At 29.0% G+C, this 24,260-nt stretch overlaps 2 protein-coding genes across 3 annotated transcripts in view; both read right to left on the bottom strand.

Annotated features, from left to right (window-relative positions):
- Positions 1-24,260, bottom strand: part of LOC135963344 (facilitated trehalose transporter Tret1-like) — a 109,102-nt gene that overhangs the window by 62,031 nt on the left and 22,811 nt on the right. The gene's annotated exons all lie outside the window — the stretch shown is intronic.
- The window catches only part of LOC135963343 (facilitated trehalose transporter Tret1-2 homolog), a 56,299-nt gene that overhangs the window by 18,386 nt on the left and 13,653 nt on the right, over positions 1-24,260 (bottom strand). Inside the window, exon 1 of one of the 2 annotated variants that reach the window (XM_065515150.1) lies at positions 5,280-5,652. The exons of the other annotated variant lie outside the window; for it this stretch is intronic. Within the exon in view, the coding sequence (XP_065371222.1) occupies positions 5,280-5,324 (45 nt within the window). The 5' untranslated portion in view covers positions 5,325-5,652. Of the gene's footprint in view, positions 1-5,279; positions 5,653-24,260 lie in introns of those variants that run through there. 2 annotated transcript variants of the gene reach the window in all.

Here is a 24,260-nt window from a genome sequence, read left to right on the forward strand (position 1 = left end):
CTTAGAAAAATTAAATTTTACATAGCCTTTAATCCTTTTATATAGAATTTTAATCGGCTCAGTCGTTTCGGAATTATAATAACAAATTAAGCAAACAATATATTTTTTACATGAAAATATCAAATTTTATTGTTTAAAAAAATGATGAAAAATCGAAAACAGCAGAAATTGTTTAGATTTATTATTTATCCCAAAGCCCCATATAATAGCAACAAAATGAGATTTCCATCATAAAAATCGATGGAGTCTTTTCGAATATACATAAAATTGAGTAGTTAATGTTCTTCTTTCGATTGATTGAATTCTGAAAACATTTTCCACACTGTATGTACAAATTTTCAAGTATATATTGCGTTTTAATCGACTCAGTAGTTTTGGAGTTTAATAACAATTTGAGCCAAAAAATATATTTTTTACGCGAAAATAGCTATTTTTTTTTGTTTTAAAAAAATCATGAAAAATCGAAACCAGTAGAAATTGTTCGGACTTATTGCTTTATAGCAAAACCACATGTAATGGGAATAAAATGAGCTATCGACTATAAAAATCGATGGATTGTTTTCGAATTTATTCACAATTAAGGGAATTAGCTCATTTTCACAAAATTTTACGTTTTTGTTTGATATACATAAAATTAAGTAGTTAATGTTCTTCTTTCGATTGATTGAATTTTGAAAACATTTTCCCCATTGTATGTACAAATTTTCACATATATATTGCGTTTTAATCGATTCAGTAGTTTCAAAGTTATAATAACAAATTGAAGCAAAAAATATATTTTTTAAGTGAAAATAGATAAATTTTTTTTTAAAAAAAAAATCATGAAAAATCGAAAGCGGCAGAAATTGTTTAAATTTATTGCTTTATCACAAAGCCGCATATAATAGCAACAAAATGAGATTTCCATCATAAAAATCGATAGATTATTTTCGTATTTATTCACAATTAAGTGAATTCGCTCATTTTCACAAAATCGTATGTGGTTTATAAGAAAAATATATATAATATATAAACGGATTATAGGTTATGTAAATTTAAATTTTTCTAAGTTTATTTTAATAATATCGGACTAACCGTTTTTGAGTTATCATTAATTATGTTGAAAAACGTCTAAAAAAATTCACAATTTTATTTACAAATTTAAAAAAACCTCTACATAGAATTTAAATTTAGAACATATTTGTACTACTGCAACCACAATACATCAAAATTGTGTAGTGGTTTAAAAAACCTCTAAAATTTTTTCGATTTTATTGCCCTGTGTTATCAATAAATTCGGTTATCACAACCAAAACTATTACAAAAACCGAAAAATGTTTTAAGTCGAAATTGAAATTGTAAGTTCTTAATAAATTTCTTAAAAAAAATAATTATTGAGATGCATTATGACCGATTATCTGAAACATTTCACAAGTTTTTGGCTTAATTTAGTATTGAAAAAAATTCCGAGAATGAAAAAATTTGATTAATATTTCCCAGAAATGGGAAAAGTCCGGGAAATTATTTTAGAACTTTTTATAGTGCATGATTATTTTCAACTTTCCAAGGTTCAAAAGGCTCTGATTTGAGTATTTTCTAACTAGGATAACATTTATTCAAAATGTAATATTTTTGTTGTTATAAGATTTAGGTTTTCCACAATTTAGTCTCGTCTCTATGTTACCCTATGCTGTAAAAGTTAACCATTTCAAATTTCGAAGGGTAAAATTGAATATTTTTGAAAATTGGGGGGATTAGTTTAAAACAAGTAAGAGACCTAAATTCGGCAGTGCCGAATCTTATATATCCTTCACCAAATTATACTTTAATATACAAATTTTAAATATTTTTAGGTAAACAAAATTTAAAATTTTTTTTTTTTCGAAATTTAAAAAAAAATTTTTCAAAATTTTTTTTTAAATAAACTTTTTTAATTTTTAAAAAAAAAATTTTATTTAAAAATTTTCAAATTTTTTTTTAAATAAACTTTTTTAATTTTTAAAAAAAAAAAATTTTATTTAAAAATTTTCAAAATTTTTTTTAAAATAATTTTTTTTAATTTTTAAAAAAAAATTTAATTTTATTGGTGAAAAAAATTTGTGACAAAAAAATATTTTGGTAAAAAAAATCGGGTTTAATCGATAATGAATTTAATTTAATTCTAAATCGAATATAAAACCGATAATTTTCGATTTAACGAGACCAATGACTTTTTCTGTCCGATTCCGACAATGATTAGATTCTTTGATAACCCCGGTTGATTTGAAAATGTTTCTGTTTTATTGTTTAACTAATATTTTTTTTGCAAAATTTTCTTTTTACTTGATGTTGTTTGTTTTTTTTTTAAATTTGCAATAGCAGCTGAGGAGATTTAAAAATAGATTGAAAATATTTGTTTATAGAAAAATTAAAGGAAAATAATATTTTGTTTTCAAAATATTTATGTCTAAATGTGCGAAATTCTATGTCAAGCATTAAAATTGCAATGTTTTGAATACAAATTGTGTTAATCTGATTAACACTAGTTAATCCTTGGATGGCTTTGTGATTATATTTAAGATTTAGTGGAATAAAATATGACTTTGATATTTTTAAATAATTAAATTGAAAAATTTTCAAGCTAGTTCAAAATTGATGTTTGTTAAAGGAATCGTGATCTATATTGAATAATACTTCTAAAAAGTATCCAAAATATCCAATTTAAAAAAAAATGTGATCGACGCTCAGAATTGAAAACGTTTAACTATTCTCATCCATTACTATAAAGGTTAAGTTTATTATTACAGAATTTTTAAAATTTTAATTCAGAATTTTTAAAAGAATTGTTTCGAAAAGCTTTATATGGAGTAAAAATAAGGGTTCCTAACAAGTTTAGTTTGTTTGAGGAAACTATCCGATCTGGGGGCTAATTACCGTAGTTGAACACGATTGAATACTTATTCGAAAGTGCGAGTTTTTTTATTTTTGGGATTCTCTTATTCGATATCGAATAAAATATATAGAAAATATAATGATAACGAACGAGTTTTTACTCGAACGCTAATAAGCGATAATTAATAATACGAGTGCGATAATTTCCCCCCTGATGTTAGTTGAATTTATACAAAATATACATTGAGTGGATAACATATATAGATCTGAAGTTTATAAAAAATTTGACTCTGCTGAGAATGGAGATTTCTACCAATAGTTATAAATTATCTTTAAATCTGCTGAAATCTCACCCTCCCATAGAAATTGGAGCATAATCAAAATATGTTAGAGCACCCGTTAAGGACTATAAAAAGAGGGGCGTGTGCTACTTATCTCTTATAGTTATTAAGTTATACACATTTATAAATTCAAATTTAAAAATTTCACCAGATTTTTCATAATATTGAAAACAATATACGACCGATTCCATTAATTTTTTTCTGTTAGTTAAACAATAAAACAGAAACATTTTCAAATCAACCGGGGTTATCAAAGAATCTAATCATTGTCGGAATCGGACAGAAAAAGTCATTGGTCTCGTTAAATCGAAAATTATCGGTTTTATATTCGATTTAGAATTAAATTAAAATTAAATTCATTATCGATTAAACCCGATTTTTTTTACCAAAATATTTTTCAAAATTTTTTTTTAAATAAACTTTTTTAATTTTTAAAAAAAAAATTTTATTTAAAAATTTTCAAATTTTTTTTTAAATAAACTTTTTTAATTTTTAAAAAAAAAAAAATTTTATTTAAAAATTTTCAAAATTTTTTTTAAAATAAATTTTTTTAATTTTTAAAAAAAATTTTAATTTTATTGGTGAAAAAAATTTGTGACAAAAAAATATTTTGGTAAAAAAAATCGGGTTTAATCGATAATGAATTTAATTTTAATTTAATTCTAAATCGAATATAAAACCGATAATTTTCGATTTAACGAGACCAATGACTTTTTCTGTCCGATTCCGACAATGATTAGATTCTTTGATAACCCCGGTTGATTTGAAAATGTTTCTGTTTTATTGTTTAACTAACAGAAAAAAATTAATGGAATCGGTCGTATATTGTTTTCAATATTATGAAAAATCTGGTGAAATTTTTAAATTTGAATTTATAAATGTGTATAACTTAATAACTATAAGAGATAAGTAGCACACGCCCCTCTTTTTATAGTCCTTAACGGGTGCTCTAACATATTTTGATTATGCTCCAATTTCTATGGGAGGGTGAGATTTCAGCAGATTTAAAGATAATTTATAACTATTGGTAGAAATCTCCATTCTCAGCAGAGTCAAATTTTTTATAAACTTCAGATCTATATATGTTATCCACTCAATGTATATTTTGTATAAATTCAACTAACATCAGGGGGGAAATTATCGCACTCGTATTATTAATTATCGCTTATTAGCGTTCGAGTAAAAACTCGTTCGTTATCATTATATTTTCTATATATTTTATTCGATATCGAATAAGAGAATCCCAAAAATAAAAAAACTCGCACTTTCGAATAAGTATTCAATCGTGTTCAACTACGGTAATTAGCCCCCAGATCGGATAGTTTCCTCAAACAAACTAAACTTGTTAGGAACCCTTATTTTTACTCCATATAAAGCTTTTCGAAACAATTCTTTTAAAAATTCTGAATTAAAATTTTAAAAATTCTGTAATAATAAACTTAACCTTTATAGTAATGGATGAGAATAGTTAAACGTTTTCAATTCTGAGCGTCGATCACATTTTTTTTTAAATTGGATATTTTGGATACTTTTTAGAAGTATTATTCAATATAGATCACGATTCCTTTAACAAACATCAATTTTGAACTAGCTTGAAAATTTTTCAATTTAATTATTTAAAAATATCAAAGTCATATTTTATTCCACTAAATCTTAAATATAATCACAAAGCCATCCAAGGATTAACTAGTGTTAATCAGATTAACACAATTTGTATTCAAAACATTGCAATTTTAATGCTTGACATAGAATTTCGCACATTTAGACATAAATATTTTGAAAACAAAATATTATTTTCCTTTAATTTTTCTATAAACAAATATTTTCAATCTATTTTTAAATCTCCTCAGCTGCTATTGCAAATTTAAAAAAAAAACAAACAACATCAAGTAAAAAGAAAATTTTGCAAAAAAAATAATTATTCAATTTATAAATGTCTAACGAAAGGGGTGTGTACGAGTTCGAAAATATTCTGCAAAAGTAGGAGTGTATTCTTTCGATATGGGGGCATGGATGGTTGCAACATATTATAGAAATTAATGAAATACACAAACAAATATAAAAAAATATTAAATAAAATTAATTTACCTGCCACCAACGCGCCATGGCGCGTACAACTTTGTCCGAATCCATTGTCTTTTCAAATTTTTTTTGATAAAATTATATAATTTTGTTTAAAAAACTGAGCAGATCACTTAATAAATTGTTTTTTTTAACAAATGTTATGTAAAATTATTTCTATTTATTTTAATATAAAATAAATCAAATTTTACTTGAAGTTCGTTTCAAACTTGGAAATTTTTTTTGTATTTTTTTTATTTAAAACTTATTTTATAACATTTTTGATATAGTAGATTTAAATTTATTTAAACGAACGAAAAGTTTTTCTTTATATTTTAGTTATTTTATTCTTCTTAATTATCGTGCTGCTGCCTCAATATCTGTTCAAAGACTAAATTGCTCTTCGAAAAATATTTGTGTTAAAAAATTTCATACAATTAATTTTCGAATCTTCTTTTATATTCATTTTTACATTTTCTGAATAATTTTCCTTCTTTCTGAGTTGTCTCTTAATTTCTTTTCTTCTGTCAATTGTTATGCTTTTTTATTTTATCATTTTTTTTTTATTTTTTGTATATTCAAAATCGAATAGATGATGTAAAAAAAAATCTCAGAAATTGCAACGTTTCTATTTAGATAAATTTTAACTCAATAGTGTTTCAATTTAGTTTGTTTTTATTGTTGTCTCTGGTTTAATTTTTCTGTTTTTTTTTTTAAAAAAAATAAACAAAAAGAAATTGAAAAAGAAAATAAATATTTACCTCATAACAAAGTGAATTTTAATTGTTATTGACGTTAATTCATATTTATTTTATTTTGCACTAAAATTCAATAAATCTTTGTGATTCATTTGTGGCAGATTGGAAAAATTTAGAAATTAGTTCATCAATTAATCAATTGATACCAGATCATGTGTTTTCGGCTTTCAAGTGTATCTTGTCATTGATTGCAAATATTACATGATATTTTATGATTTATTACAAATTTTAAATAGATTCTGTGTTGAAATTTTTCTGTATATTTAATAAATAATGTTACTATATTTAAAAGAAAATTGCTTTTAAATAATTAATTATTTTTTGAGTTTTATTTATTGCTCCAAAAATACTGTGAATATGGTGAAAGTGAGAACAGCAATAAAATGTTTAAACATCAGTAAAGTTCGTCCGAGTTTTGCAAATAATGCTCTATGTACTAATTTTAAAATATGACGATATAAAACAATAGTTCAATGTATTCAAAAAATCAATTCATACAATAACACAGATCAAGAAATAAAGATAAAAATGTTGGTGCCGTGATACCGTTAGTGGATTTGTATTAGGTAACATCAATAGTGTTTTTAAATGTTTTCCTACGTGAAACTTTGGATCTACCTTTATTTTCCAATATTGAAAATATTGTGCTGGACTATCAATCCAATGATTGCGGGTTCGATTCCTGCAGTTTGAATAAACCGTTGGTTCTACACATTGTGTATAATGTGTGTAGTGAATATTAAAGCACTGGGAAAGCGGAGTTTTGTGTACCTATGATTCGCACAGAACCGAAAAATCATAATATTGGCTACATTTATACTCTATACCACCACAGAGGGGAGGGTATTATGAATTTGTGCTAATATTTGTAACTTCCAAGAAGTTACACCTTAAAGAATATCGATCGGCCATGTATATTTGTGCACAAAGTGTAGGTTGCAATTTTAAAGATATTTCCATAAGATTTGGACCCAATGTTAAAATCGGTCTGTTATTTCGCCTAGTCCCCACATTTCCCGAATTAGGACTTTTTTTCTCATAAATATCTGACTTATATTGGTAACCCCATAAATTTCTTCGCAAATACGTTTTATATAAAAATAAATCATATTAAAAAATTGTTTGCGAATCTATCCATAACTGATCATCGCTCCCATATAAGCCCACTTCCGAAAATCACTTTAAAGATAACACCATACGACACTCAATATTAGACATGAACCGGATGATATATAAATTAAATGAAGAAAAACTGCGTTTTCAGTTTTTCATTTCGTGATCCTGTTTCCTTTTAAAAGGACTTCAAATTTTCAGAGGAGTACATTTTTAAAACAATGTTTTAAAATACTACTATGTCAAATTTGGTGTCAAATGATCAAGAAGAGTTGTAAAATATTTCGTATTATTTTTATTTTATCCCGTAAGGATCAAAAGATGTCATAAATGTCCTTTCAAATTTTTATCCTTGAATATCCTTTTAGATTTCCAATAATTTTTTTTTTAAAAAATAGTGTGTTAAAGATCCAAATATTGAATACCACATGCAAAAATTTCGTCCTTCTATCTTAACTACTTAAGTGTTAAAAAATATTTTAAATTTGAATTATTTGATTTTTTATATTTTATTTTAATTCTAAAAAATATAGGGTATCATAAGGCAAGCCCGATCTTATGATACCCTACACCGGGTATATGATTATAAAGAGTTTTCTTTTGATATGAAACTTATTTGTGTTGAATCTTATTTGATTACACACATTTTCGGTAGTTGGCCTTATATGGGAGCTATGACTAATTATGGACCAATCGACACAAAATTTGGTGGGATGAATTGCGAATATATGAAACATATTTGTGTTGAATTTGATTTGGATACTGACACATTTCAGAGATTTATGTATATTAATGATATTTTCGAGAATGTTGCTTATATGGAAGCTATGGAATATTGTTGTCAGATCGTCTCGAAATTTGGTGGTGAGAGTTCGGCTTATATAAAACATAATTGTGCTGAATTTGGCTTTAATATGTTTATTAATAAGATATTTATGAATTGTATGGGGGCTAGGATAAGTAATGGGCTGATTCTAACCAAATTCAATAGCCTTTGTCCTTGGGGCAATACAAAGGTTTGTGCCAAATTTTGTCGAATTATCTTTAAACCTGCGACCTGTAGTTTGATTACAAGGTTTACATAGATGGACGGACAGAGCAGATTGGTATACTGCCCTAACCCATTATAGCTCCCCCACTATGGTGTTGTAGTTTATAAACATGCACTTTTCTTAATAAAACTTTTTTGTATACCAATAAAAAATTGTTTACATTTTAATTTGACCTTTATATATATAAAGGATGAAATTTTGACATTTAGTATAGAATATTTGGGTCTTTAACGCACTAATTTTTTAAAAGGAATTTATTGGCAATCTTAAAGTATTAAAGAATAAACATTTTAAAGGACATCTTTTGATCCTTATAGGATAAAATAAAGATAATACAAAATATTTTACAACTATTCTTGTTGTTTTGACATACAATTTGTCATTGTTGGAATAGCAGGAGTATTTTTAAATATTTTTTGAAAAATGTACTTCTTTGAAACTTTGAAGTCCTTAAAAAATGTCACAGGATCACGAAATGAAAATCTGAAAACATAGTTTTTCTCCATTAAATTTATAGTTTCAGACGTATATCATCCGGTTCGTGTCTAACGATTTTTTCTCTGTTTGTCGGACGGTGTAATAAATATCTTAAAAATATGGGTATCCAAATATGATTCAACACAAATAATATATATATAGATAGAAATCATGTAACCCAATTCCATGCTGAGCGGTCCATAATTGGTCATATAAGACCCACCTCCGAAAATCAATTTCGGGAGGACATTTGTATGGGGGCTAGGTGAAATAATGGACCAGTTTCATAAATTTTCATTGGCTTCGTCTTTGTACTGAATGTATGTGTCAAATCTTATCGAAATATGTATATTAAAAAATGTGACATCGAATGAATAATGAAACAAAAAATGTTTCAACACCCAAAAAGGACCTATAAGATTGTATTTGTCATTATAAATCATACTAAGTAATAAAACTGAATTAACAGATTTCAAAAATATCAGAAAATGCTATAAATTTTGCGATTGGCCCCTAATGTCAGTTTGTCTTGACATTTGTGTAGTAAACACATGCGAAATACACGTTAATAAACAATGTTACGCTACACTGCTCCAGAACGCGGAATATTGCTGACTATTTATTTGACCAATAATCGGTCGGTGACTTTGGCACAACGTGAATTTCGTCGCAGATGAGTGATGAGGCCCATTTCCATCTTAGCGGGTACGTAAATAAGCAAAATTTACGCTTCTGGGGCACTGAAAATCCGCGTGTAACCCACGAAGAGCCATTACACCCGCTCAAAGTCACTGTGTGGTGTGCTGTTTTCGCTGGAGGAGTCTTCGGACCTTTTTTCTTCGAAGACGTCGCGGGCCAAACGGTTACTGTGAATGGTGAGCGCTACAGAGCAATGATCAACGAGTTCTTTTTGCCGCAACTTGATGAATTGAGATTTGAAAACATGTGGTTCCAATAGGACGGTGCAAAGGCACACACTGCACGTGCCACAACCGATATGCTGATGGATGCATTTCCCGAGCGCCTAATCTCCCGTTTTGGCGATTTACACTGGCCAGCAAGATCGCCTGATTTGACCGCTCCAGACTTCTTTTTGTGGGGCTTTTTGAAGTCGCGGGTTTATGTGAACAAGCCTCAGACTCTTGCAGCTCTTAAAGACAATATCCGTCAAGAATGTGAGGACCTATCGCCGGAAGTTTTGGCCATAGTGATGGAAAATGCCATAAAAAGGGCTCAAATGACAATCAACTGTGGCGGCGGCCATTTACATGACATCATATTCTCGACTTGATGTAAAAAAAATTAAAAGACCAAATAAAAATAATCCACAAGATGAATCAAAGTTTTTCATTTTTTTTTTAATTACAGCCAAAAAACATCGGAAGTTTACTTTTGCGCGACCTTGTATTTAAAATCCAGGATTTTAGAACGTTTTTTGTCTCTCCTGCAATATTTCTGAAAAATAACTTAGTGCATTTGTACACTAAGCTGACGAAATGATAAATAAATCATATTCGGCTGTGCCGAATCTTATATAACCTTCACCAAATTATACTTCAAAATAAAAATTTTAAATATTTTTAGTTACACAAAATTTTTTTTCCAAAATTAGTTTTTTAATTTTTTGGAAAAAAAAATTTTTCGAATTGTTTTTTTTAAATTTAATTTTTTTTTTTTGTTTTTTCAATTATTTTTTAATATTAACCTTCGCTTTACCAATACCCACCCGGGTGACCACTCGGTTTTTGTTAGCTTAATAATTTTTTTTATTTTCTTTCGATTTAAATAAAATTTAGACTCAATGAACAAATTTTACAGTTCTATAATATTTAATAAAACCGTTTTAAACTTTTTATAAGGTTTTTTCGATTTTTTAAAATTTTGTTCATCGGATATATGTATAGAAGTGCAGTATCACCCGGGTGGGTATTGGTAAACGACGTACATAAAAAACCTTTGGTAAAGCGAAGGTTAAGCGACAAAAAAAATATTTTTTCCGATTTTGACCCATTGTAGGTCCGTCCAACTTCTATGGTCTTATATACGTCGTTGCAAAGGTCTTTGAAATATCTATCATTAGATATCCATATTGTCTATATTAATGACTTAGTAATCCAGATATAGGTCAAAAATCGAGGTTGTCCTAGTTTTTTATATCTCAGCAGGACAGAAAGACAGACAGACGGACATGGGTTAATCGACTCCGCTATCTATAATGATCCAGAATATATGTATATTCTTTATAGGGTCGGAAAATTATATTGTGGAAATTACAAACGGAATGACACACTTATTCGTGAGAAGGGTATAATAACCCACATTTCACATTCAGCCCTTCATTCAAATTTATAAATATAAATATAACTACAGCTGATAATAATTTTCTTCTCATTAACTTTAATTATATTATTTCACTAATTTGTGATATCATCCAAGTGATAAAGTGGAAAAAAACCGCCTAATGATGAGTATTTGAAAGTGTTACACATAGAATGACAAATTTATATTACATACAATTTATCACCTACATACAGTATAGGTGACAAAATTTAATTTTTTTTTATCTAATTTTTTTAGTAAAGTGACGCAGTTCTTTTGTTTTAACTAATTGTTAGTGGTGTCGCCTTTTATTATTTATTATTTAATTTGATGAGGCATTATAATAAAAATTTCTGACAAGTTGCCAAAAATACAAAATATATAAAAATTGTTGTTGCTGTTGATTTTAATTATTTATTTAACAAATTCACAATTAATCTGCATCACGTGCAAGAAATTGTTTACAAAATTTTATAATTGATAAATAAAAATATAATTTGAAAGGACTCTTTTCGTTTTTTTTTATTTTTTCCTGGTTATATGATTTAAATTAAATTGTGTTATTAAGCTGACGTGTTTTGCCACTTGTTTATCATAATTATAATTATTATTATTTATTTATTGTACAATGTTGAACTTATTTTGCAATTATACAACAGAAATATTTAGTCTAGTCAACATAATGTAGATACTCGTAAATATAGACGAACTATCATTTGCAGTGAGTTTCTTTTTTTAATGATGATAAAATGTAAAAATCACGTTGACTACTGTATCATTTGTATGCTAAATTTCACTTGATAGAACAAATTATTTAAATTCGTTTGTTTGTTCATTCGTTTTCGTCTTGTCGTTGGTTGGACCAGTGAGTGTAATTTTTGTCTGCTTATTTTACTTGGCATAAGCTTGCTTACACTTTTCAATTAAGTTGCTGTATACATACGAGTATTTTTTTATGCTATCAGAACTTTGAATTAATTTAATTATTGTATATATTCAATGTACGAGGATATTAAAAAATGTCGACTTGAAAAAAGTATCATAATTTTGTCATTTAGCAATCCACTCGAGTAAAGTATATCTTATTTTATTTACAACTAGCTGACCCGGTGCGCTTCGCCACCCCAATTAGAAGAGTGAAATAGTACTATTAAGTCTCCCTTTGTGAATCTAATTGTAAATGTCTAATTTCATATTTCTGGGTCCATTATTATAGAAAATGCAAAAGAAAGTTACCACTAAAGTCACCTTTTGTGAATTCAAATTCATTCAGAATAATGTGTGCCTAATTTTAAATTCTTAGGTTTATTATTATAAAATATTCAAAAAGTACCATTGCAGTAAACAAATTGTACCATTGATTATCACTTTTGAATTCGCATTCACTAAACCATAACCCGTCAAGTTTGAATTTTAAATTTGTATAGCATTTCCTATATTATCAACTAATTTTGTTTCTATAACAATTAATATTTAAAAATTATCACAAAACCCAAAAAAACGAAACCGCGGTTTTGAAATTCTTCGGTTTTTTGGAAACGCTAGGTTCATTATTATAGTAAATTCACAAAAGTACATATGAGAACAAAGAAAAAGTACCAAGAAGTATGGCATTGAATTTTCACTCACTTGGGACCATAGACGACTAATTTCATATTTCTATGTCCATTATTACAGAAAATTCAAAAAGTACCATTAGAATATATAAAAAGTACCAAAAAGCCCTCACTTGTGGTTTTTTTGAAGAAATTACAAAAAGTACCATTCGAATAAAGAAATAGTACCAAAAAGTCTAGAATTCTCACTCACTTAGGACCATATATACTTAATGTCATGTTTCTAAGTTCATTGTTATAGAAAATTCAAAAAAGTACCATTAGAATAAAGAAAAAGTACCAAAAAGTATCCCCCTAGAATTCTCACTCACTTTAGTCACTTGTAGATTCCCACTCACTCCGGTCCATATAAGCTTAATTTCATGTTTTTAGGTTCATTGGTGAAGAAATTACAAAAAGTACCATTCGAATAAAGAAAAAGTACCAAAAAGTCTCCCCCGAGAATTCTCACTCACTTAGAACCATATATGCTTAATTGCATGTTTCTAAGTTCATTGTTATAGAAAATTCAAAAAAGTACCATTAGAATATAGAAAAAGTACCAAAAAGCCCACACTTGTGGTTTCCCACTCACTCGGTTCCATATAAGCTTCATTTCATGTTTCTAGGTTCATTGGTGAAGAAATTACAAAAAGTACCAATCGAATAAAGAAATGGTACCAAACAGTCTCCCCCTAGAATTCTCACTCACTTAGGACCATATATGCTTAATTTCATGTTTCTAAGTCCATTGTTATAGAAATTTCAAAAAAGTACCATTAGAAGAACAAAAAAGTAATAGTTCAGTTCACACATTTTGGTACCTACATATTATCCCCTATTCCTAACACTAACTTCACTCAGATACATATCAGCTAACTTTAATGTAGATAACTGAAATAATTTAAAATGTTATAAAAGTACCATTAGGAGAAAAGTACCAATTTCCCTTTTCTTCCTTGAATACCCCTCAAGTTTGAAATTTAAAAATATTCCATTTTGCCAAAATTGTTTATGCTACAGCCATGTCTCAAAATATTAAAATCTGTGTTAATGTGCCCAAGAATAAATATGTTTTAAAAAAAGTACCAAACTGTTTGCCCGAATTTGGCCCAATATACACCTTAGTACTCGAGTTCCAAATAACACCCTGTTAGTTAATTTTTGTATGAATCCAGGAACCAACGTTAAAAAAATTATCAAAATTGGCTTAATAATTTCAAATATAATGTATTTTCCCGATTTTATCCCCTTTTTGGTACCTTTTTTATCCCCATTGAGGTGGTAAAATTTTATTCAAATAAATTTCTGTAACGTGGTGGGAGCTCATAATAAAATATTCGTATGTCTATGTCAAATTATAGAAAAACGTATTTTATGAAAAAGTACCAAAAATAAACACAATTTTTATCCCTTAAGGGTTCGAATTTCCAAAAAGTACCAAACTTATATTTTTTTATTTTTTGATAAGTTAAGAATGCGAATTAAAATTTATGTATATGTTTATTGGTTTAAAAGATACATAGGGTGCCAAAAAAATACCAAAATACAGTTTTTACACGTTTTCTTCCCTAAACGGTTCGAATTTCGAAAAAGTACAAAACACCTGTGAGCTTTTTTTTTTTGTATCTTTATTAGTTTTTAAGATATAAGGTTACCGAATTTACCCGTTTTTACATTTTTTATCCCCTAAACGTTCGAATTACCAAAAATCCCTTCTTATCGGATCGTTTTGGGGAGGGAGGAACTCTCAGTTAAAATTTCATGATTCTAGCTTCAGTCGTTTGGGCTGTGCGATGATGAATCAGTCAGTCAGTAACGTTACTCTTTTATATATATGGGGCATTTCATGTCAAGTGAACCAACTTTTGAAATCGATGTCTTCCGATCGGGATGAAATTTGCACCAAGGTTAGCTCTATTGGATAGTAACTCAGACACAATTTTTCAACAACATCGGTCGAGAACTCTCTGAGTTATAGGGGGTAAAATTTTGACAATTTGGTCAAACAGGGGTTTTTTCTTATCCATGTAACTTATTACCTATTGTTCTTAGCAAAATGTGTCCCAAATAGTATAGATAGCTATTTCTTCGATCTTTCGAAAAAAAATAAAAAATTTTTAATATTTTTTTTCCGAAATCAAAAACTTTTTTGACTTTTTTTTAAAATACGTCCTTTTTTTTTTTTTTTTTTTCTTAAAATAAAGTTTAGATATTTTCCTTGAACACCTACTTGGTCGCTTAGTGGGATGCGAGTGGGATATCTATCAAAATAAATATTTTGTAACTCAAAACATAAAATTTTTGACTTTTTTTGCAAAATCAAAAACTTTGTTGACTTTTTTTTTTCAAAATGGACCCTTTTTTAATCTTTTTTTTAGGTCAAACAAAAGCTTAGATATTATCCTTGAAGACCCTTTTGGTCGCTTAGTGGGATGCGAGTGGGATATCTATCAAAATAAATATTTTTTAACTCAAGACTTACAATTTTTGACTTTTTTTTTTGCAAATACGATTTTTTTTCCAAATGGGCCCTTTTTTAAAATTTTTTTTGTAGTCAAAAGAAAGCTTAGGTCCATTCCTTTAAGATATTTTTAGTCCCTTAGTGGGATGCGAGTGGGATATCGATATAAATTTTTTATTTTTTTTTTTAAATATTTTTTTTCGAAAGATCGAAGAAATAGCTATCTATACTATTTGGGACACATTTTGCTAAGAACAATAGGTAATAAGTTACATGGATAAGAAAAAACCCCTGTTTGACCAAATTGTCAAAATTTTACCCCCTATAACTCAGAGAGTTCTCGACCGATGTTGTTGAAAAATTGTGTCTGAGTTACTATCCAATAGAGCTAACCTTGGTGCAAATTTCATCCCGATCGGAAGACATCGATTTCAAAAGTTGGTTCACTTGACATGAAATGCCCCATATATATAAGTCGGACTTTCAAAATTTTGTATTCAAATATCTAACTGCCAATATTTAAACCAAACTTCTGATTCGATTTAAACCTTGTAAACATTGTGCGCAAAGTACTGGTTGCAATATTGAAGATAGTTTTATAAAATTATCGGTCATAAATGTTTAATTTATATATGTATCTACACAAATTCCACTCCAAATAAGTTTTATATATACAAAATTCATGTCTCCAAATTTTGTTACGATCGGTCCATAATTAGTCATAGCTCCCATATAGACCCGCTTCCGAAAATCACTTTAACATGCATAAATCTCTTAAAAATGTTGGTATATACACAAAATAACATAAATTACTTTCATATAGACATAAATCACTCGATCACCTAATTTCATGGTGATCGTTCAATAATTGGTCATAGCTCTCATATAAGGGCCACTTCCGAAAATCACTCACGAATATAAATTATTGATATTTTAAAAGAAAAATGTTTTTGCTCATTTACTTAGTGTAGGATATAATACTTTCTTAATTGTTTAAAACTAAAATTATTGCATACAGTTATCGAAAAAGTTTCCATGTACAATTTAGTCCTAACAAAATAAAATATACCACAATTTTTCATGTTTAGTATAAAAACCAAACAATTCATACCTTTAAAATTCTTCTCTACAGCATTGATTTACATTTTAAATTACATATTTACAAAATATTTCAATTAAAGTCGACTAAATTAAACGAAAACCAACGTCAAAACAATAGAATTGCAAAAAAACACACACAAAAAAAGAAACAACAACAAATGCCCATAAAACTAAAAGGAAACACCAACAACATAAAAACGAAACGTAAAGAAATGAAATTAAAAGAAAAGAAAATTGACGCCGGTACAATGTAAAAGAAATAAAACGAGCCAGAAAATTTCCCCGACATCATTCATTGAACAAGAAATTACAAAAAAAACAACAACACACACATCAACAACTGAATGACTGAAAATTTCCCTCTCTTACTCATGAGCATCTATAAATATTGGAGGCATGTGATGTAAACACACCCACTTTTTCTTGTTTTAGTTTAAAAAAAAAACAATAACATACGCCAAATGACATGTAACACAACAAGTAAACAAATGTAGACAGACAAACATACATATTTACTCCTTAAATGATAAAGTTACTATTCAATCGCTTAGAAAAACCAACAAATTTTTATATTATAACGACATTATTTAGTGTACGAAAAAATAATAAAATAAAAATTACTCGTACAGGAACTTACATACTTACATATCTATTGTTCACACAAGTTTAAAGAATATTTTTTTATCATTTTATATTAAATAAGGAAGTATTTACTTGCACATATACACATGGGTATTTCCATGGTCACATACGTGAAAGTCGAAACATAAAATTGGGAAATTCTTAACTATTGTTTTATTTCTTTATATATTTCTGTAGAACATAACTTGCTCCATATTGTAAACTAGATGACCGCCCGGCTTCGCCCTGTTGCTATTTACTAATGGTAGTTATTCATGTTTCTCCAAAGACGTATCTTATTAAGAAAAGTGAGAAGTGAAAAGTAGGCAATATATTAAAAATTAAAATTTCCGAATTTTTGAATTTTTTTTCTTTACAAACCATCTCCTGAAAATTTCGAATCGAATAAATAAAAATCAGACAAAACGCTCCAGCCGTTCTCACGTGATGACATTACATACATGGACCATTTAATTTTTATATATATAGACCGCTGGCCGCCCGGCTGCGCTCGGTAGCTATTTAATAGTGATTTGTATTTCATCTATATATATACATATGGGCATTTCCACGAGAATGACAACCACGACTGAAAAAACAAAAACCCTTAAAAGATTTTTTTTAAGATGATTTGAATTGGAGAAAACTAATAGTTTAAACTGACTATATTTAATTATACCCTTCGCCATGAGTGGCAAGTATATGGGGCATTTCATGTCCAGTGAACCAACTTTTGAAATCGATGTCTTCCGATCGGGATGAAATTTGCACCAAGGTTCTATTGAATAGTAACTCAGACACAATTTTTCAACAAGATCGGTCGAGAACTCTCTGAGTTACAGGGGGTCAAAATTTGACATTTTGGCCAAGCAGGTGTTTTTTCTTATCCATGTAACTTATTACCTATTACTCTTAGAAAATGTGTCCCAAATAGTTTAGATAGCTCTTTCTTCAATCTTTCGAAAAAAATATTTAAAAAAAAAATAAAAAAATTTTAATATTTTTTTTCCGAAATCAAACTTTTTTGACTTTTTTTTCAAAATGGGCCTTTTTTTAAAATAAAGCTTAGATATTTTCCTTGACTTTTTTTTACAAAATGGACCCTTTTTTAAATTTTTTTCTTAGTTTGTCAAAAATATCTTTGCACAGTAAACAAATTTTTAAAATTTTATTTTCATTTAAGAATTCCAAGAATAAATTAATTACATTTTTGTTTTTTTTTCACACATTCCGTTATTGGACCTCTTACGACTATCTGACTCCACCAACACATTTAAAATTGACAAACGCGTTACAACACCAACAACAAAAATATATGTTTTTTCAGTATGAATGGTGTCAAAAAAATCTTTGCATACTGAGTGAAGAAAACAAAAAATTGGTTAAATTACTCGAATTTTGTGCAAATAGGCCTTTTTATGAATGTTATCGCATTTGAAAGAGGTTGCATAGCGTTTAGTTAAAAAATATTTTTTTTAAGTTCTTCAAGTGACTTTATATTTAAATAAAAATAATGGCAGGAAATCGCATTTCGAAAAAGATTATACTTTTTGTATTTTAATTATTATAAAGGAAAATCTGCAAGTGGAAAATGATTATGGGCTAAGAGTATCACATTAAACACTCCGAAATGTGCTACTAAAACACAAATATTCCTCAGGAATGGCTAGGAAAAAACCCCTGCTCTAAATCAAAAATATTGAGAAACAATTAAGATTTTCTATAGAGCACATTTCAGTCCCTCCAGAGTGCTGGGACGACTAAATTTTTTCTGATGAGACAAAAATAATGTTGTAGTGTCATGATGGAATCCAAAAAGTTTGGTGAAAACCTCTGACAGCTCTAGAAAACAAAAATTCAATTCCTACAGTTAAGTTTGGAAAGCTTTCAGTTATGGTTGTATATCCAGTAAGGGAGTAGGGGTAATCAGGATTTTGGATAAAATATTGACGAAATAAGTTTATCTTGATGTTTTAAAAACCGATTTAACCGCTATCATTCTGAAATTCGGTTTAGTTGACCCGGTAAATTCAAACAAGTTTTAATACAAATATTACCAGACAATGATCCCAAACAAACTCGTGGTTACTATATAACTGTACAAAAGTTATTGATACCCTTGCCCGAAGTCCTGATATTAACCATATCGAAAATTTGTGGGCACATTTAAAGAAAAAAGTGGGAAAAATATCGCCAAATAATCAAAACGAATAAATTAAAGAAGAGTGGGACAAAATACCCTTGAAATATGATATCCCTAAGCTAATTAACTCAATGGGCAGCCGTAATTGATGCTCAAGTTGGACACACAATTATTAGCAGTTAAAAAAAAAAAAACATTTATTTAACAGTATAAAAATTGATTTTTTTGTCCTTTTTTATTATAAATACAACCTTGATTTTTGGCCTATTTTTGATCTATATCTGTATTACTAAGTCATTAATATAGACAATATGTGTATATAATGATAGATATTTCAAAGTCCATTGCAACGATGTATATAAGGCTATAGTAAGTTGGACCTACAATGGGTCAAAATCGGGAAAAATATTTTTTAACCCGAATTTTTTTTTTCATCAACAAATTTTTGAAAAAAACTTTTTTAAAAAAATTTGGAAAAAACTTTTTAAAAAATTTTTTAAACTTCTCGAAAGCATGTCTGACAGAATTATTGAAGATTTGGATCCCGAAGATATCTGGGGTCTTCAGAAAATTGATTTCAACAGACAGACGGACAGACGGACATGGCTTAATCGACTCCGCTATCTATAAGGATCCAGAATATATATACTTTATAGGGTCGGAAATGAAAAATGTAGAAATTACAAACGGAAAGACAAACTTATATATACCCTTCTGGACTTAACTTGAAAATTTGATGTCATTAACGCAGAAGTAATAATAATACATGATGTTTTGCCGTCATGAACGAACGTGACATTGAAAGCAAATAAAAAAAATGTGCAGTTTAATGATCCTCATTTACTATTTTTGTATTTTTTTAGAGTTAATAATTGATGTATCAAATAGTTTGCGATAAGAACGTACTTACATCATTGCCTCTAAGGATGCAAATATGTAAGCGCAATGTTATTAAAAATTAAAAAAAACATGTCCAAAACATGATCGCAACTTTGCATCACAAATTTAAGTATTTTTAGATTTCCGGTTGGGGTGGACTTTTCTATGGAAATGCCCATATGTAAGTGTTTGCGTCTTCTATTGTTTTTTCTTATTGTGCCACTAAGTAGTAGTACTAAATATTAGTACATTATAGTAGTTGAACAGTTGTCTAAATAATTGAAGGTCACTTATTTTCAATAGCACTCCTTCCTGCCAGTTGTCCGTTATATTTTTATGAATATCAATCAAATGCCGATAAACAATTAAAGTTATTGAGTTTTGACTGGCTTGCTTTTTGCAATGCATATAATTGTTTAAATGAATGGTCAAGCTCGAGGTCTTCCTTTTGTTTATATTTGTTTTTGTTTAGTTTTATTGTTTCTTATAACGTCACACTTGCAAAGTACAGAATAATTAGTTCAGAGATGTACAAACATTAAATTATTGGGAGGTTTGAATGTATATTTTGAATTACATTTGAATATGTATATTAAATTTTAATTTGTATGGAAAATTCAATTGGCATTTTTGCAATAATCGAACAGGTCGTATACTTCTGAAATATTTGAATCACTCATACCACCCGTACGAATTAAGGTAGTAGAAGTAGTAACCATAATAAGGGTTACGGTTGGTATGAGTAATTTTTTATTATTAAACTTTTAGCTCTAAAGTTCAAAATAACCCTACTGGTTAAAAGATAAGAAGCCGCAACAAATTTCTATCATAAAGACATTATTTAGTGTACAAAAAAATTGCATAAAATAAAAATTAAAACACAAGTTTAAACAAAATAATTGCTAACATCTTTATTAAATAAGGAACTATTTAATTGTGCATATTTAAGTGTTTGCGTCTTCCATTATTTTTTTTTTCTCATTAAACCACTTAGTATTAGTAGTATGTATGAAATAGTATTACGTATTTAGTAGTTAGTTGAACAGTTGGACAAATATGTAATTTAATGTCACTTATTATACCAGCACTCCTTCTTACCAGTTGGACAATTAAACTATTAAAAGTTATTGAATTGTAACTTGCTTGGTTTTTGCATTGTTTATAATTGATTAAATTATGGTTCGAGATGTTCCTCTTGTTTACATTAGTTTTTGTTTAATTTTATTGTTTCTTATAACGTCACACTTGCAAATAAAAGTATAAAAAATGTATAACAATTACACTGTGCTAGTTGAAACAAGAAAGAAAGTATGGTCGGTTAAGTCCGACCATATAATACCCTACACTAAGTAAAAGAGCAAAAACATTTTCTTTTAAAATTTCAATAATTTATATTTTTGAGTGATTTTCGGAAGTGGGCCTTATATGGGAGCTATGACCAATTATGAACCGATCACCATGAAAATAGGTCGTGTGATTTATGTCTATATTAAAGTTAACTATGTTGAATTTTGTGTGTATACCAACATTTTTAAGCGATTTATGCACGTTAAAGTGATTTTCGGAAGCGGGTCTGTATGGGAGCTATGACTAATTATGGACCGATCGTAACAAAATTTGGTGACATGAATTTTGTATATATAAAACTTATTTGGAACGGAATTTGTGAAGATAAATATATAAATTAAATATTTATGACCGATAAAGTCCTATTTCGGAAGGACATTTGTATGGGGGCTAGGTGAAATAATGGACCGATTTCAGCCAGTTTCAGTTTGGGCCGAAAAAATAATATGTACCAAATTTGATCGAAATATCTTCAAAATTGCGACCTGTACTCTGCGCACAAGGTTTACATAGACAGCCAGCCAGACGGACGGACGGACATCGTTTAATCGACTCAGAAAGTGATTCTAAGTCGATCGGTTACTTTAAGGTGGGTGTTACACTAATATTTTTGGGCGTTACAAACATCAGCACAAACGCACTATGGTGGTTTAGGTTATAATTAAAGTTAAAATATGTTCCAATACATTTTAAATGAACTTTTATAATAAACGTAAAGTTTGTTGATGAAAGTCTGACTGAAATACAAAATTATGCCTTGTACACTGAATTCATCTTGCCGCCATGGATGTTATATATTCCAACGAAAGTTATTCGGAAGGTAATAGAGATATAACAAATTGTTACATTTTAACCTTTTCAAAACGTTTGGTTTATTTCCTTTAAATAAACCGGATACTTTTGATTGCAAATAAAAGCCGTTTAGTAGTTTGAAAATGGTAACAACTCTTTATTTCTTTAAAATGTACAACAACAACAGAATTAAATAGCCACTCAATGTTTTTTATACACGTTTATAAATTCGCAGAAATAAAGACACACTTTATAATGTACACGAATTTACTTGAAAACACAACACACTTTAAGGCACTCAGTTGATGTTTATTCGAAAAGCGTCTCTGATAAACTCACTAACGACTGCAACCTCTGCCACTATTTATAACACTGCTTTACCATCTAGAAAGCTTTATTTCTACAATGTTCCTTAACTGAATATTCGAATTCAAACAGCGTTGCCAACTTCCGATCAATGGTCAACTGAAAGCTTTTATTTAATAATGCCCACAGATATGTTACAGTTTGCTATTACAGCACTGTTATTTGAAAGTATTATGCTACTTTTAAATCAGCCCTTAAAATCGTTATATTTGAATTCAAGTACAATTTCGTAACAAAATTTAATAGATTCCGCCCAATTTCGGATAATAATAATTCGGACACTACCTCTATATTGGTGCCCAATTTATTACGTATCTGCCTGTGGGAAGCATAGCTGTGTGCTACCGGACTCGTCACAGGTTGAGGATAGTGGTGTGTCACGCAGATATACGGGATAGCTGCTTTATGCTGTTGCTAATAATCAGCGGTTTCGAGAGTAGAGTCTCAGAGGAATATCGGGTTGCACCGATCTCCACCTAAATTCTGAGTGTCAATAATACTCGAAATGACATGGGGAGTCAAATACAATAACTACTGTCGGATGTCGCCGATTTGGTACATCCGCAAGCGGGTGTCTCTTCTTGTGTTCGGATGCTCTCCGTGCATGTCCGCTAAAATGATTAATGAAACCGTAATAAATGAAGAAAGTGACATACAAACGAATAAGTTGACGAACATTGGCATGAAAGGACGCTTTTACACCCATCCCGATTGGAACAAATATGTAAAGAGTTCAAAAACTGGCACTACTTGGCATTGGCGAGCTGCATTGGTCTGATGCAGGATAACACATGGCCTAAACCTGCTGTACTTTGGAAGAAGTGCTGACGTAGTTGGTGTTGTATGGTTTTTACTATCAAAGGAAACTCGTCGAGCACTTGGAAGCCATGATGGGATCGTATAATAACTGCCACATTTAACACCAGAGCTAGAAGGTTAACATTCGTCCAGTGCTAAGCTCCTACCGAAACATCGGAAATATCAATAAATAATGCATTCTATAGGCAACTTGAGTGTTTTAGCTATTGATAATCGCAGGGATATACTAATCATAGGCGATTTCAATGCGCAAGTTGTTGGTGAAAACTCCAGTATAGAGGGTACGATGGGCAGGCATGGCTTAGGGATAATGACGATGTCCGTCCGTCTGGTTGGCTGGCTGGCTGCCTGTCCATGTAAACCTTGTGCGCAGAGTACAGGTCGCAATTTTGAAGATATTTCGACCAAATTTGGAACATATTATTTTTTCGGCCCAAGGACCAAGACTATTGCAACTGGCTGAAATCGGTCCATTATTTCACCTAGCCCACATACAAATGTCCTTCCGAAATTGGACTTTATCGGTCATAAATGTTTAATTTATGAATGTATCTCCACAAATTGAGCTCCAAATAAGTTTTATATATACAAAATTCATGTCACCAAATTTTGTTACAATGGGTCCATAATTAGTCATAGCTCCCATATAGACCCGCTTCAGAAAATCACTTTAACGTGCATAAATCGCCCAAAAATGTTGGTATACTCACAAAATTCAACATAGTAAACTTTCATATAGACATAAATCACACGACCTAATTTCATGGTGATCGGTCCATAATTGGTCATATCCCCCATATAAGGCCCACTTCCGAAAATCACTCAAAAATATAAATTATTGAAATTTTAAAAGAAAAATGTTTTTGCTCTTTTACTTAGTGTAGGTCGGGCTTGACAGACCATACTCCATGTTTTGTAGTAATTTTTGTTAGAAACTAGATTTTGTTTAAATTTCATGAACTTGGGTTCGAACCCCACTGAATTGAAAATTATTTTAAAACAGTAAAATGATATATTTATTACATTCATTTTAATAAAGTATAAAATTTTTGCAAAAATAATTTTTTTAATAAAAAAAAATAAAGACATTTTTTTATATTTTTTGCAACTTAAATTTTTTATGAATGATGCTTTATAAATTTTTGTTTAAACTAATTTTTGA

The sequence above is a fragment of the Calliphora vicina genome, chromosome 1, assembly GCF_958450345.1.
Source record: "Calliphora vicina chromosome 1, idCalVici1.1, whole genome shotgun sequence".
Taxonomy (NCBI): Eukaryota; Metazoa; Arthropoda; class Insecta; order Diptera; family Calliphoridae; genus Calliphora; species Calliphora vicina.